This window comes from Oncorhynchus mykiss, chromosome 9 (genome assembly GCF_057628025.1).
Source record: "Oncorhynchus mykiss isolate SJ-2025 chromosome 9, ASM5762802v1, whole genome shotgun sequence".
Taxonomy (NCBI): Eukaryota; Metazoa; Chordata; class Actinopteri; order Salmoniformes; family Salmonidae; genus Oncorhynchus; species Oncorhynchus mykiss.
The window spans coordinates 44,170,452-44,186,980 of record NC_143030.1 but is presented as its reverse complement, the minus strand read 5'-3'; the positions used below and the strand labels follow the sequence as shown (position 1 = coordinate 44,186,980).

The following is a 16,529-nucleotide window of genomic DNA, read 5'->3' as shown; positions in this document are numbered from 1 at the left end:
AGTCCTTTGTCTTAAATAATATTGTAGGACTGGATATCTTATCATTTCGGTAGTTCAATAGACATTCTACACAGAGGAGTGCACCACAGATTTAAGTCGGAAGGGTGGAGTTTTCATGAGCTGGTGCTGGAAATCTATCTACTGTTACTATGACTCATCAGAAGACGTCAAGTGAAAACTGCCCCTCTTGAGTTACTGATGGATCAAGGAAGCTGTGGCATGCACTCGGAAGGTTGGTAAATGGGAATACAAAGTGTAGTGTCTGATATTTTGGGCACCAAACCATTTCAAGCATTAGTATGCAATTAATTTGATACCCTAGAAATACCTGACTGATGCTTATGATAATATACCAGGCATCAACCCAGAGTGTTTCGAAGAGTAGGTATGTTAACCCCTGATACAGGGTGTTTCCCCATCATGATAAAGGCTAGGAAGAGCAACCGTAGATATGTGGTCAGACCAGGTCAACCACTTATTTTTTTAATTAAACTAGACAGGTCAGTTATGAACAAATTCTTATAATGACGGCCTAGGAACAGTGGGTTAACTGCCTTGTTCGGGGGCAGAGTGACAGATTTCTACCTTGTCAGCTCTGGGATTCGAGCTAGTAACCTTTTAGGTTACTGGCAAAACGCTCTAACCACTAGGCTACCTGGGGTCAAGTATGCTGCTATCTAGGGTTTGGCATTTTTCTTAATATACACTGCTCAAAAAAAATAAAGGGAACACTAAAATAACACATCCTAGATCTGAATGAATGAAATATTCTTATTAAATACTTTTCTTTACATAGTTGAACGTGCTGACAACAAAATCACATTATCAATGTATATCAAATTGATCAACCCATGGAGGTCTGGATTTAGAGTCGCACTCAAAATTAAAGTGGAAAACCACACTACAGGCTGATCCAACTTTGTAATGTCCTTAAAACAAGTCAAAATGAGGCTCTAGTGTGTGTGGCCTCCACGTGTATGTATGACCTCCCTACAACGCCTGGGCATGCTCCTGATGAGGTGTCGGATGGTCTCCTGAGGGATCTCCTCCCAGACCTGGACTAAAGCATCCGCCAACTCCTGGACAGTCTGTGGTGCAGCGTGGCGTTGGTGGATGGGAGCGAGACATGATGTCCCATATGTGCTCAATTGGATTCCGGTCTGGGGAACGGGCGGGCCAGTCCATAGCATCAATGCCTTCCTCTTGCAGGAACTGCTGACACACTCCAGCCACATGAGGTCTAGCATTGTCTTGCATTAGGAGGAACCCAGGGCCAACCGCACCAGCATATGGTCTCACAAGGGGTCTGAGGATCTCATCTCGGTACCTAATGGCAGCCCCCCAAAGAAATGCCACCCCACACCATGACTGACTGAATTTGCCAATCTTGGTGTTCTCTGGCAAATGCCAAACGTCCTGCGCGGTGTTGGGCTGTAAAGCACAACCCCCACCTGTGGACGTCGGGCCCTCATACCACCCTCATGGAGTCTGTTTCTGATCGTTTGAGCAGACACATGCACATTTGTGGCCTGCTAGAGGTCATTTTGCAGGGCTCTGGCAGTGCTCCTCTTTGCACAAAGGCGGAGGTAGCGGTCCTGCTGCTGGGTTGTTGGCCTCCTCCACGTCTCCTGATGTACTGGCATGTCTCCTGGTAGCGCCTCCATGCTCTGGACACCACGCTGACAGACACAGCAAACCTTCTTGCCACAGCTTGCATTGATGTACCATCCTGGATGAGCTGCACTACCTGAGCCACTTGTGTGGGTTGTAGACTCCGTCTCATGCTACCAGTGAAAGCACCGCCAGCATTCAAAAGTGACCAAAACATCAGCCAGGAAGCATAGGAACTTAGAAGTGGTCTGTGGTCACCACCTGCAGAACCACTCCTTTATTGGGGGTGTCTTGCTAATTGCCTATAATTTCCACCTGTTTTCTATTCCATTTGCACAACAGCATGTGACATTTGTCAATCAGTGTTGCTTCCTAAGTGGACAGTTTGATTTCACAGAAGTGTGATTGACTTGGAGTTACATTGTGTTGTGTTCCCTTTTATTTTTTTGAGCAGTGTATATATTTCACTGTGACCTGCTGCTGATTATCAGGCAGAGTGAGTGAGATTTCAGACACACAAAGAATTCGAACACATCCAATTTTGATAAACTCACATATACTGGGTGAAATACCACAGTGTGCCATCACAGCAGCAGTATTTGTGACCTGTTGCCACAAGAGATGGGCAACAGTGAAGAACCCATATTTATGTTCCCTTTTGTGCTTTAACTATTTGCACATCATTATATAGCCATAATATGACATTTGAAATGTATTCCTTTGGAACTTCTGTGTGTGTGTGTTTACTGAGCATTTTTTGTTTACCTATTTCACTTGCTTTGGCAATGTAAAAACATATGGTAGCTGAGTCACGTGAGTGAAGAGGCATTTTATTTAACTTGCCTAGTTAAATAAAGGTTAAGAACAAATTCGTATTTAAAATGACTGCCTACTCTGGCCAAACCATTCCCTGACCCGGACGACGCTGTGCCAATTGTGCGCTACCCTATGGGACTCCCGATCAAGGCCGGTTGTGATACAACCCAGGATCGAACCCGGGTCTGTAGTGACGCCTCTAGCACTGCATTGCCACTCAGGATCCCCAAGACAGAAGCACGTCATGACAACAACGTAGCAGTTGTAGGTATGCTATTTAGGTTGTCATTATGGAGACACCGATTTCCTTAACCTTTTCCATAAAATATTAACGCGCTGATGTGCGTCAAATACCGCGACAAAGCACAGGAAAACGACTTTAGGCGCCATAGAGCGCAGGAGATAAATTGGTTGAAACTGCCTTCTAATGTCGACTTTGCTTATGGAAAACCATATCAAGCAAAACATGCAGTCAGTCATTGGTAATCGAGCGAGGGACATTTCAAATTGAAGTTAAGTTAGTTCTGTTATGGGGAGAAGTCCACAATGAAACTGACATTACATGTTGAGAAGGATACATATGTTGGCCATTAAGTAGCCTAGTAATTTATATGCCTATGTAGGTTACTGTATCCAACCATTTAATTCAATGAATATGTTGAAATCACGGGCGGCATTGCAAATAAACGTGTGCCACTTGTGTAGCCTACCTGGTGCTGGCAAACTATTTAATAATTAGCCTCCATATTATTAATATGATTCAGTGATTGAAATTACAACCCGATCCTCAGTAGCCTATTCCAGCAAGCGTTTGGGCAACAGGAGCACTTCTTACCTCGTTATTTACGTTAAATGAGTCTCAATTTGAACTAAGCAAGCTGCTAAATCGTCCATTTTACATCTTGCCTAGGCTATCGGGGAAATGTAATTAGCCTATGCCTATTGAAATGACAAGTCAATCTCGCAAATATGCCACCTATAACGGTTTGTAGTTTTAACATCTGGCACAATTGACAAAAAATAGCCTAACATTTGTTATTTTTTAAATTACGTCAATAGTCCTTAATTCGCTCGATAACGTTATGTAAAAAATATATATATTTGGGGGGCTAATTGTGGCAACTCCCCTCTTGCTGCAGAAAAACAAAACATTTGGGCTAGTGTTCAGGCCTTGCCGTAGAATGTTGAGTAGTTCACTGGGCTTAAGAAAATGTGACTTGACCTGGCAACCCTGCTCGTGAAGGCTCTAGAAACGTCGAAGGCGCGGTAGCTGCGTCACAGCGTCAGGTCTGATTCGGAGTCCTCGAGGTGTAAGACAGGGTGGCCTTGCAGTGTGTAGAATACAATACACAGTTCTGTAGTTCGCGCACACTTTTCTACAGCCCATTGAAACGAAATCCCCACAAGGACAGTATTCTAAATTGAATTGTGTATCCCCAAGGAGACGGCGATCACAACGGCATTTGACATACAACAAGACATGTAAGTTTGAGGAATGGCGAACGCGTGCTCCTGTACAATTTTAGCCAGCAAAAGGACGCTAGCGCCAGTAGCTAGCTAACGTCGTTGGGTTCGTTATGCTGCTAGCTACCTAGCATACCAACATGCTTTTGCGAAAGACGGGAGGAACACCTAGCGATGATGGGCCTTCTTTCATAGCTATCTGTTAACTACCAAGCTAATTTACAATGCAAGTTCATGAGAATGCCAATGACCATCATTTGATAACTAGCGCTAGCTACTAACGTTAGCCAACTTAATATTTACTAGTTTTCTGTTTACTCAGTCCCTTTTGGCTAATGGGAATTTTGCCCATTAGTAGAAACTAACTAGTTAACTGGCTAACTATCTAGCTTACAGTAACGGAAGTTGGCTGGCTAGCTAACGCGTTAGTGTGGTCAAGTGCATGGCTCCGCATGGCGTGTTTTCCTGTCCATGTTCCAGTGAGCTAACGCTAGCTAACTAGCCAGGTAGCAAAACATATTCTACAACTGATTAACTTTATTAACTAGCTAGATTAGTTAGCATATAGATAAATCACCATGGGTTGGCCTTACCTACCTAGCTAGTTAGCTTACGTTAGCCACAGAACGGAAATCCATTCACGAGATGTAACGTTAGCGTTCAAAGAGCTCTATCTAGCCTAAGTAGTTAGCCAGCTTAAGAGGATTTATAGAAATAATGAACGATGCATCGTTTTGCTGGGACGAAATGTTTATTCATACCGTGCAAATGGTTAGATAATGTCCAGTTGCTCTCAACAAAATGAAAGACTGTTTATCCTACTGCTGACTGTAGCTGTATGGAAGCCAAGCGAGATTGCTATACAGCATGCTCATTGTTGACTGTCCTTAATAGTAGCTAACGTGCATTCGGAAAGTATTCAGGCACGTTGACTTTTCCCACATTTTATGTTAAAGCCTTATTCTAAAATGAATGGGGGGGGAAATCCCCCTCACCTGTACACACACTACTCCTTAATGACAAATATATAACTTGTCTGTAGAAATGTTAGCAAATGTATTTAAAATAAAAACAGCTGATTCTACAACTTCATTGGCATTCTCCTGTGGTAAATTCAATTGATTGGACATGATTTGGAAAAGCACACACCTGTCAACAAAATGAAAGGTCTCACAGTTGACAATGTCTGTCAGAGCAAAAACCCAGTCACGAGGCCGAAGGAATTGTCCATAGAACTCAGAGACAAGATTGTGTCAAGGCACAGATCTGTAGGAGGGTCCCCAAAAATGTCTGCAGCATTGATGGTCCCCAAGAACCATCAATGGGCTCCATGAACCATCAATGGTCCCCATCATTCTTAAATGAAAGAAGTTTGGAACCACCAAGACGCTTCCTAGAGCTGGCCGCCCAGCCAAACTGAGCAATCGGGAGAAGGACTTTGGTCAGGGAGGTGACCAAGAACCCGGTGATCACTCTGACAGAGCTCCAAAGAACCTTTCAGAAGGACAACCATCTCTGCAGCACTCCACCAATCAGGCCTTTATGTTACTATCCAGACAGAAGCCACTCCTCAGTAAAAGGCACATGACAGCCCGCTTGTAGTTTGCCAAAAGGCACCAAACGACTCTTAGACCATGAGGAACAAGTTACTCTGGTTGGGTGAAACCAAGATTGAACTCTTTGGCCTGAATGCTAAGTGTCACATCTGGAGGTAATCTGGCACCATCCCTAAGGTGAAGCGTGGTGGCAGCATCATGCTATGTGGGTGTTTTTCAGCGGCAGGGACTGGGAGACTAGTCAGGATCGAGGCAAAGATGAACTACGCAATGTACAGAGAGATCCTTGATGAAAACCTGCTACAGTACTCTCAGGACCTCAGGCTGAAGGTTCAGCTTCCAGCAGGAGTGGTTGTGCGACAAGTCTCCAATGTCCTTGAGTGGCCCAGCCAGAGCCCTGACCGGTCGAACATCTTTGGATAGACGTGAAAATGGCTGTGCGGCGATGCTCCTCCAACCTGACAGAGCTCGAGAGGATCTGCAGGGAAGAATGGGAGAAACTCCTCAAATACAAGTGTGCCAAGCTTGTGACTCGGCTGTAATCGCTGCCTAAAGTTCTTCAAAGTACTGAGTGCTTTGTCATTATGGGGTATTTTGTATCGATTGAAGGGGGGACAAAAACAATTGAATCCATTCCAATAAGGCTGTAACATAACAAAGTGTGGGGGGGGGGTAGTTAAATTAATGAAAAAATCAAATGTTTTTAAATGATCACAGTTGAGTTTGCACAGTGAACTTTGCATATGTGATTGGCATGACATAATGCCAGTTTTGAAGAGCTATAGATGTTTCAATCAGCTTTGACAGAGCATCAGTATTTTCCATCCTCTTTTGATATGATCACCGTGAATCTGTTGACAGCCGGGTTGCTTTTTAATAAATGCTCAGCCGTTTTCCGTTTTGGAACCATCTTGCCTTTACTGTACTTGCAGCAAATTGATTCCTTATTGGCAACCTGATACACCTGTCTTTGACGGTGAGCCTTTGTGTCACAACTCGCAACTGTGTCCCACCTGCTCCATGCAGGTGCTTCACAGCCGTTTGTCCCCGCCTCCCACTATTAGTATCACTGGGGTAGGAGTTACCCTTGGGTACAGCTGTAGGATCAGTGTAATGATTTAGGGTGATTTGCATGCAGTTTGCGATCCAAGACAACATTGCTGGAATATACCAGCAGGAGATTCTCCCTCTCCAGTGATGATAGTAGATACAGTAACTTTTGCTATTCTGATTCTACTGAAGCCAACCATTCTGTCCTGCGGGGGGGGTGGGCTTTTCTCAATTCACAAAATATTATGTAGTACGTTGGCATTCATTGAGTTTCTTGATCTGTGTTTCCAGGCATCCAGCGACTGCTAAGTGGTATGACAGACGGGACTCTGTCTACATCGAGTTCTGCGTAGCGGACAGCAAGGATGTCAAGATCAATTTCGAGAAAGCAAAGTTTGCTTTCAGGTGAGTTATGACATCTGTCAATGGAGTTTTAAAGAAAAAGTTTGCCGAACTGCTCTAGGCATCTGAAAATCCTTCTAATTCATTTTAAATATGTGCTCCGGGACTTTAGCAACTACTAAGTATATTTTAACCCTCCCACTTTGGGCTGGATGTGTCGGGGCCCACTTTGGCTTGTGAGTGCTACTTTCATAACTACTGGTTAAAAAGTATACATAAGTACCGGAGAATCCATTTTAAGTCAAATTTATGCTGAATTCTTTTCACCCCTCCCTTTACCAGTTGTCTTGGAGGAACTGACCAAGTCAAACACGAGAATGAAGTAGACCTTTTCGAAGCCATTGATCAAAATGTGAGGCACTCAATCACTTCATTACATTGTCACCCTGTCCTCAGATTGCATGAGGTATAAGTAATGGAACTTTATTTTGCGGAATAAAAGTGTTCGTGTCTCTTGTACCCACACACACAGGAATCCATGCACAAACGCACAGATCGGTCAGTGTTGTGCTGTTTGCGAAAAGCAGAACCTGGGAAGCCGTGGCCGAGGCTAACAAAAGAGAAGGCTAAGGTCAGTTCTAGTGTCTAATGTATTTGCCATATATAGTTAAATAAACATTCTGTGCTTAAGTATTGGTTGATAATTGATTTCGGAACACGCTGAATTCTAAATGCATGTAAGGAGCCAGGAAGATGACCTCCAAACGAGCATCTGCAAGCCTTTTTGTCATACGTGTTATCCTTCAACAGCTAACTTGGCTCAGCGTCGACTTTAACAACTGGAAAGACTGGGAGGACGATTCGGATGAGGAGCTAGGCAACTTCGATCGTTTCTCAGAGGTAGGAGATGGGGATATGGCGTTCAACACACAAGAAGCAATGGCTAAAGTAAGGGCCCTAGGGCAACTGGTGAACTTGCTCTTGATTGCTGTATGGACGGTTGGGCCAAGACTGTACAAATGAGTACATGGCAACATGATGATATTTGGCTCAGACTGTTCTTTGTGATTCTGATTGCAGATGATGAACAACATGGGAGGGGAAGATGACCTACCTGATCTAGATGGTGCTGATGATGTAAGAGCTACTCTGTGGAGTTAATTCTCTTTTTCTCCGTTTCACTTTACTTGACTTTGTACAAAAACACAATATGTTCACAATATGTTCAAATCTTAATTGCGACGGTCATATCAGCGAGTCACACAAATTTCCCCTGGTGGCACTGTTGCCACTAGGTTTCTCCAGTTGGTTGCATCAGCCCATGATTTGGTTGCACCAGTTTTTCCTGCGGCGGCATGCAATAGAGAAAATGAGTAATCGTCTTTATAAAGATATTCAGTGCTTTATTAACCCTTCTACAATTTCCGTGGCCCTGTGGAAATCAAATTAACGAAGAAAAAAAATCCATCATAATCCCTGTTTTAAGATATGTTTTTTGAGTGGGGTGCGTCTCAATCCGCCAATATCGGTCTTCGGCATCTGCCATGGTGACACTGCGAAAATCGCCCTTATCACAAATCGTTCAGTTTGGCCAAACTATTATGACCCCTCTGTGGAAAGATGAGACTCTCACGGAGTCACGGGACTTGTCTGAGGTCAGTACAACTACTGATGCCAATTTCTGTATGTATCGTCCAAACAATTTGGCCGACACACTACGAACACGTACATGTGGTTGTTTTGCTCTAGGACAACCATAAGGCTCATAAGACTCGTCTGAAGGTCCCTAGTACCAGTTTAAGAACTGTATGGAAGTACAGTACCTTCGGAAAGTTTTCAGGCCCTTTGGCTTTTTCCAGATTTTGTTACGTTACAGCCTTATTTTAATCTACACACTACCCCATAATGGAAAAAGTGAAAATGGGTATTACTGTTTTTATTTCTAAGAATTCAGACCCTTTGCTATGAGACTTAAAATTAAGCACAGGTGCATCCTGTTTCCATTGATCATCTTTGATATTTCTACAACTTGATTGGAGTCCACCTGGGGTAAATTCAATTGATTGGATGTGATTTGGAACGGCACACACCTGTCTATATAAGGTCTCACAGTTGACAGTCCATGTCAGAGCAAAAACAAAGCCATGATGGCATGGCACAGATCTGGAGAAGGGTACCAAAAAAATTATGCTGCATTGAAGGTCCCCAAGAACACAGTGGCCTCCATCATTCTTAAATGGAAGAAGTTTGGAACCCACCAAGACTCATCCTAGAGCTGGCTGCCGGGCCAAACTGAGCAATCGGAGAAGGGCCTTGGTCAGTGAACCAAGAACCTGATGTTCACTCTGACAGAGCTCTAAAGTTCCTATGTGGAGATGGGAGAACCTTTCAGAAGGAGCACACCACCAATCAGGCCTTTATGGTAGTGGCCAGACAGAAGCCACTCCTCAGTAAAAGGTACATGGCAGCCCGCTTGGAGTTTGCAAGACGGTACCTAAGACTCTCAGACCATGAGAAACAAGACTCTCTGGTCTGCTGAAACCAATATTAAACTGTTTGAACTGAATGCCAAGTCTCACGTCTGGAGGAAACTGTCACCATCCCTACGGTGAAGCATGGTGGTGGCAGCATTATGCTGTGGGCATGTTTTTCAGCGGCACGGACTGAGAGACGAGTCAGGATCGAGGCGAAGATGAACATAGGAAAGTACAGAGAGCTCTTTGGTGAAAACCTGCTCAGGACCGCAGACTGGGGCGAAGGTTCACCATCCAACAGGAGAATGACCCTAAGCACACAGCCAAGCAACGCAGGAGTTGCTTCGGAACAAGTCTCTGTATGTCCACATGTTAGCTTAGTAGAACCCAGTTTTCAGATTTGTTTGGCAAATAAATCTCTATTGAACAAATCTTTACGCACTAATCTAGGTTCAATTCACCACCTGAGTAAGTACAAACTCAAATGCTAGATTGCTAACTAATACCCAATGCTAGTATCCATGTATTAATCTAACAGTAAATGTAATCTCCTAAAAAACTTTGCAGTTGTAGCCTACTTCCCAGTGAGACTTATGCAATCACAATGGCGGATGTGCATTTCGCACGCTCTATATCTCAAAAGCCATAGGCCTTTAAAATATCTTTGTTTTAAAAGGGTGCTATTGAGCTCAATATTGAGAGTTGAGAAATGAATAAGAAAGCTGTGAAATGCCTCTTCAATAGTGACAACCGTATATCAGAAGAGATTCTCCCAGAGCATTATTCCCCCCCCCCCCCCCCCCCCCCGGGAAGGGCAGTGAGTGGCCCACTTGTCACCGCAGCAGTCCCCAGCCAAACAGGCACTGGGCCATGGCAGATACTTTCATTGCAGGAATCATGAAGATAATACTCTTAACTGTTTTTGAGCAAATCATGGTTTTAACCTAACCCCTTAGAAAAATAGGAAGTTTTGCATGTAGAATGTGCAGCTCGCATCCATACGACCAATTACAAATTGAACTTCCACAGCCAAGTAAACGGGTCGCAAAATGCGACTAAATTGTCAGTCAGGAGCTTTTCATATGCAACTTCTCATGCTTATTTCTATTCCTGTTTAGGATGAGTCTGCAGATAGTGACGATGAAAGTAAGTGAAATGTTTTCTCATCACACTGAGATTTCTAATAATTTTTATACTCTGACATCCCTTAACCCAGAAATGTTAAGTGCTATCCGAAGTATATTGTTGTTTTTATCACATGGCCATTTATTTACTTTCCATTATTAATATTTTTTTTTTCTCCCAGAAATGCCTGATTTGGAATGAAAAAACTCAAACCTGGAAGAGGGATGGAAGGAAGAATCAAACTATCTTGAAATTGAAGACTGGGGGAAAAAAATCTGTACAGATATGAGTCGGTAGCCATGTTTAAATCCATAGCCTCTGCTCCAGAGCTAATTTCCAATCAGTCCACTTAAGGTTGATATGCATAGTGTTGTACAGAGTAGCAGTCTCCACTTCCATTTGCAGTGCTGCACTCTTGGCGTGTCCTGTTTTTACTATTATTAGATTAAGTATTCATGATTTGTTACGGATGTACTGTATAGTCATCCTCAACCTAGAAAGCAATACATGTGAAGAGATTGTCAAGTGTAATGAAAAGTAATTAAACATCTCTTTTATCCTCCCCCACAAGGTTCTGTGTTAAGTTAGTTGAGCAGTGTACCAGAACAGTTGAACATTTTCTGTTTGGTTCCCACTTGTGAGCCTCCCTCCCCTGTGGCATATAGATAGTGATCAGAGAAACGGTTCCGTGTTTCAGTAGCTTAGCCTTTACGCTTACATGTTCCCTTTCTTCCTCACCTGTTATGTCGCAAACAGTTTATCAATGTTATGTTCATTTAGATTTGAAATGTTCTGGAATTCATTACAGGCATCTGACTTGATATGTTGCTCCCCACTTTTTGTTATTTGACTAATCCTGTATTACTATTTGCGATCCAACAGCAGTTGAGTTATTCATCACACATTTACGCAGGAATAGAGCATACACATTCCTATCTGTTTTAGGCCTTTGTAAACATCTGGATTTGTCTTGTACCCTAAAGAATATTCCATCTGTTTAGAGTTATGGCAGTTAAAATATCCCTTGTGTGGGGAGTGGGTTGTTGATATGAGATGGTAAACTTGTATAATGACCAAATTATATTTGCACTGTCAAGAAAATGTAAGTCTGGGGAGATGAATAGAAGCGTCGTTATTGGTGTGTATGTCAACTTGTCAGGTTATCACAGGCTGAAGAACTTAAATTGATGTTGAATTGCAGTGGATTTTTTTTATTTTTTATTGTCTGTCTTTTTAATAAACTAAGACTCATGTTTCACACGGTGTGTGTGTGTTTTGAAGACTGTCTATGCGTGTCAAAGCAGTTTTAGGGTGCGACATGGCTACTGAAATACATGAATCACTGTTTTTCCAAAACCATTTACCAAGAACAGGCTACTGTATAAAGCTGTATGCCTCCAGACATATTTGGACAGCTGTTCGCTGAAGAAGGAAAATAAATATCCTAGAAATAATTCTGCTCCGTGTTCAATATCTATCACCAATAATGTCATGAGCGCTTGGGTGCACGCTTGTTTCCCCCCCCAACCTTGCACTTTTAAATAGGCTACAATAGCCTGTACTAATTAAGCAAAAAAAGGTACAAGGGAGTGTGGTACATTGGTGATATACCATGGCTATGGGCTGTTATTATGCACAATGTGGAGTGCCTGGAAATGGCCCTTAGCCATGGTATATTGGCCATATACCACAAACAGCTGAGGTGCCTTATTGCTGTTATAAACTACTTACCAATGTAATTGGAGCAGTAACACATTTGTCAGCCAATCAGCACTCGTGGCTCGAAACATCCAGTTTATAATCAACATTTTGAGGATATGTTGTATCATCTGTTCTTTCGGGGTGAAAAAGTGAAATGATGGAGAGGAGAGTGACATGTCTGAGCAGCGGATGACCACCGGGTATAGGGGATGGGGAGGCCACTGAGAAAGATGGCCACTGAGAACTATGCTTATCTACAACAAGCATTAAATGTCAAAGTACATATAGAATCAGTATCTGTCTAATTACACTAAATGAGAATAGGGCTATATATAAACATTTAAAAAAAGAAAGCATACTGCGTTAAATTCCAGTGTGATGGGTGAAAAGTGTCACTAAAAATATAAATGTTGTACATACAATATTAAATCATTTTCAATTTCTGTAGGTATTTTTGTAATTGTAACTTTAGGGATGACTAAATTCATGTGAGTTGTCTGGATGTAATACTAATTGAAAACAAGTCTAAGTGTGTGTTAGTAAATTCACTCTGGAGATCTTATCAGATTTCAGATGTCCAATCATCTGACACGCAGAATACTTGATGCAATCAATCATCAAGTTTGCAGACTACACAAAAGTAGTTGGCTTGATTACCAAACAACGACGAGACAGCCTACAGGGAGGAGGTGAGGGCACTCGGAGTGTGGTTTCAGGTAAACAACCTCTCACTCAACATCAACAAAACAAAGGAGATGATCGTGGACTTCAGGAAACAGCAGAGGGAGCAGCCCCCTATCCACATCGAAGGGACAGCAGTGGAGAAGGTGGAAAGTTCCTCGGCGAACACATCACAGACAAACTGAAATGGTCCAACCACAGACAGTGTGGTGAAGAAGGAGCAACGGCGCCTCAACCTCAGGAGGCTGAAAAAATGTGGCTTGTCACCCAAAACCCTGACAAACTTTTACAGATGCACAATCAAGAGCATCCTGTCGGGCTGTATCACAGCCTGGTACGGCAACTGCACCGCACTCAACCGCAAGGCTCTCCATAGGGTGGTGCGGTCTGCACAACGCATCACCGGGGGCAAACTACCTGCCCTCCATGACACCTACAGCACCCGATGTCACAGGAATGCCAAAAAGATCATAAAGTAGGGTTGCAGAGGGTTGGAATCTTTCAGGGAAAATGGGAAGCCAGAGAATGAGGAATTTTGCTGAAATTCATAAAAAACTTTAGCTTATAACAGTGAACCTTTTTTTATGGGCTACTCATAAGGCAATTCTAGGTCTTGTGGCATATTTTGGTTAAACTATCCCTAATTCAATGGAATTGCAACCCTCTGCATGCACAGTGAATTTTTCCATCATGTGCATTGCACTTTTCCATCACATGTACAGCTGATTCTCAAGATCTTGCACACTAATGAGATGCTATTGAGGCCACGCTACTACACTGTCTGAGCCAAGGACAACATGCTTTCTGGTAAGTTTTGATTACAATACTGGGTGGGGTGAATATATTTTATTTGACATTATTTTTTTGTTAACTAGTAAATAATAGCCTACAGCAACGTGTGTTTCAATCCTTTCTAATTTAATAATTTCTGCAAGTTCGTTTTTGCTACCATGTGGGTTTTAGCTTGCTTGAGCCCGCTAACTGAGGAGTGTTAATGTTTCATAAAAAAATGTATCTTACAAAGGAGTTGTTTAATCTAACTGCTTAACTATTTGTACATGGAATTGTATGGTTTTTTTCTCTCTAATCCCCCCCCCCCCTAATCTTTACAGAAAATTGCCACGGGCACTATCTGATGTGTGGAGACATTTCGCTGCAGCTAATGTAGAAGGAAAGGCTGTGTACATTTGCAAATACTGTGCCAAGTAATATGTGAAGAATGCAACAAAAATGCAGAATCATCTGGCCAAGTGCATAATGTTCCCTCAGCGCTCACAACAAGCAACCTCTGACAAAAGTCCCTCTGCTTCTATTCGAGGTGAAAATTATGAATCAGACACCTTATCGATAGCAACAGCTCATGGTCCTCCTGAAATCGTATGTTTTTTTGCCTCAATGGAGGAACGTAGTCAGAGAAATGCTGATGAATGTCTTGCTCGAGCTGTGTATGCAACTGGTTCACCTCTGATGCGCACAGGCAATGTGCATTGGAAGAGATTTCTGAAAGTTCTTCGCCCAGGATACACCCCCTCCAACCATACATGCTTTATCTACTCATTTGCTGGATGCAGAGTTCAAGTGAAGTTCAAGCAAATCATAGAGATAGCAGACTATTGCGATCATCTCTGATGAGTGGTCGAATGTTTGTGGGCAAGGAATAATTAACTACATCATCTCCACCCCTCAACCAGTATTCTACAAGTGCACAGACACAAGGGACAACAGACACACCGGTCTCTACATTGCAGATGAGCTGAAGGCAGTCATCAATGACCTTGGACCACAGAAGGTATTTGCACTGGTGACAGACAATGCTGCGAACATGAAGGCTGCTTGGTCTAAAGTGGAGGAGTCCTACCCTCACATCACACCCATTGGCTGTGCTGCTCATGCATTGAATCTGCTCTTCAAGGACATCATGGCACTGAAAACAATGGATACACTCTACAAGAGAGCCAAGGAAATGGTTAGGTATGTGAAGGGCCATCAAGTTATAGCAGCAATCTACCTCACCAAGCAAAGTGAGAAGAATAAGAGCACCAGTTTGAAGCTGCCCATTGGGGTGGTGTTGTTGTCATGTTTGACAGTCTCCTGGAGGGGAAGGAGTCTCTCCAAGAAATTGCCATATCACAGTCTGCCGATATGGACAGCCCCATGAAGAGGATCCTCCTGGATTATGTACTTTGGGAGAGAGTGGTAAACAGCCTGAAACTCCTGAAACCTATAGCAGTAGCCATTGCACGGATTGAGGGAGACAATGCCATCCTGTCTGTTATTCAGACTCTGCTTGCAGATGTAAGAGAAGAAATCCATACTGTCCTGCCCACTTCACTGTTGTTTCAAGCAGAGGAAACTGCAGTTCTGAAATACATCAAAAAGTGTGAAGAATTCTGCCTGAAGCCCATACACACTGCAGCTTACATGTTGGAGCCTAAGTATGCTGGCAAGAGCATCCTGTCTGGTGCAGAGATCAACAAGGCCTATGGTGTCATCGTCTTGCCACCTTGGCTTGGATGAGGGCAAGGTTTTTGGCAGTCTGGCGAAGTACACTTCCAAGCAAGGGCTTTGGGATGAGATGCAATATGGCAGTCAACATATCTCACCAACCACCCGGTGGAAGGGACTTTTGTGGATCTGAGGCTCTTTCCCCTGTTGCCTCTATCATCCTCTAAATCCCACCAACATCAGCCGCCTCAGAGCGCAAATGGTCCTTGTTTGGGAACACACACACACGCCAAAGCACACAACAGGCTGACCAATACAATAATTGGTGGCCATCCGGGCAAATTTGAGCCTGACAACAAGCCATCCTCAACAAGGTTGGAAAGTGACCGTGAAGATGAGGCCTCAGAGTCTGATGTTCAAGAAGTGGACATAGAGGTCTAGGGAGAAGACATGGAAGCCTGAGAGGAACACAACCAAAATTGTAGTTTCCAGACTATCATTTTACAGAAAAAGTTTTGGGTAGATGATCATTGGGGATCATTCAATATTCCCTTTTGTTGTTCAGTGAAATGATCCTATGTGAAGAGTCAACTCATTTAATTAAAGTTCAATTCGTAACGAAATTGTTGTTTTTATTTCTATTGGACGGATTTAATCATTTGCAATTATGTCTACTTATGATAAGGTAAAATGTTTATGTTTCTGTCTCCATACAATATGGTAAATATATCCAATGCAAAAAACATTACATTTAAATTATATTCATATTAATTTGCATATATTCCCGTTAATTCCCACGGAAAGTTTCCACCTCTGAATATTCCCCAAAATGTGCAACCCTATCAAGGACAACAACCACCCGAGCCACTGCCTGTTCACACCGCTTACCATCCAGAAGGCGAGGTCAGTACAGGTGCATCAAAGCCGGGACTAAGAGACTAAAAAACAGCTTCTATCTCAACGCCATCAGACTGCTAAACAGCAATCACTAACTCAGAGAGGCTGCTGCCTACATTGAGACCCAATCACTGGCCACTTTAATAAATGGATCACTAGTCACTTTTAAATAATGCCACTTTAATGTTTACATATCTTACATTACTCATATCATATGTACATACTGTATTTTATACCATCTATTGCACCTTGCCTATGCCACTCATCCATATACTTATAAGTTCATATTCTCATTCACCCCTTTAAATATGTGTATATTAGGTAGTTGTTGGGGAATTGTTTGATTACTTGTTAGATATTACTGCAG

The 16,529-nt window shown here is 42.8% G+C and overlaps 1 protein-coding gene across 2 annotated transcripts; it reads left to right on the top strand.

The window, feature by feature from the left end:
* Nucleotides 1-3,815: 3,815 nt before the first annotated feature.
* LOC110532024 (prostaglandin E synthase 3) lies at nucleotides 3,816-11,696 on the top strand. Of its 2 annotated transcripts, none has more exons than XM_021615610.3 (8): nucleotides 3,816-3,909; nucleotides 6,789-6,902; nucleotides 7,182-7,251; nucleotides 7,372-7,470; nucleotides 7,650-7,739; nucleotides 7,920-7,976; nucleotides 10,432-10,459; nucleotides 10,620-11,696. In XM_021615610.3, coding segments are annotated over exons 1-8 (480 nt in total). In that variant the 5' UTR covers nucleotides 3,816-3,907; the 3' UTR covers nucleotides 10,640-11,696. The 2 variants fall into 2 exon arrangements, with proteins under 2 accessions (XP_021471285.1, XP_021471284.1); XM_021615609.3 differs by having other exon boundaries at nucleotides 7,650-7,787.
* Nucleotides 11,697-16,529: the final 4,833 nt, after the last annotated feature.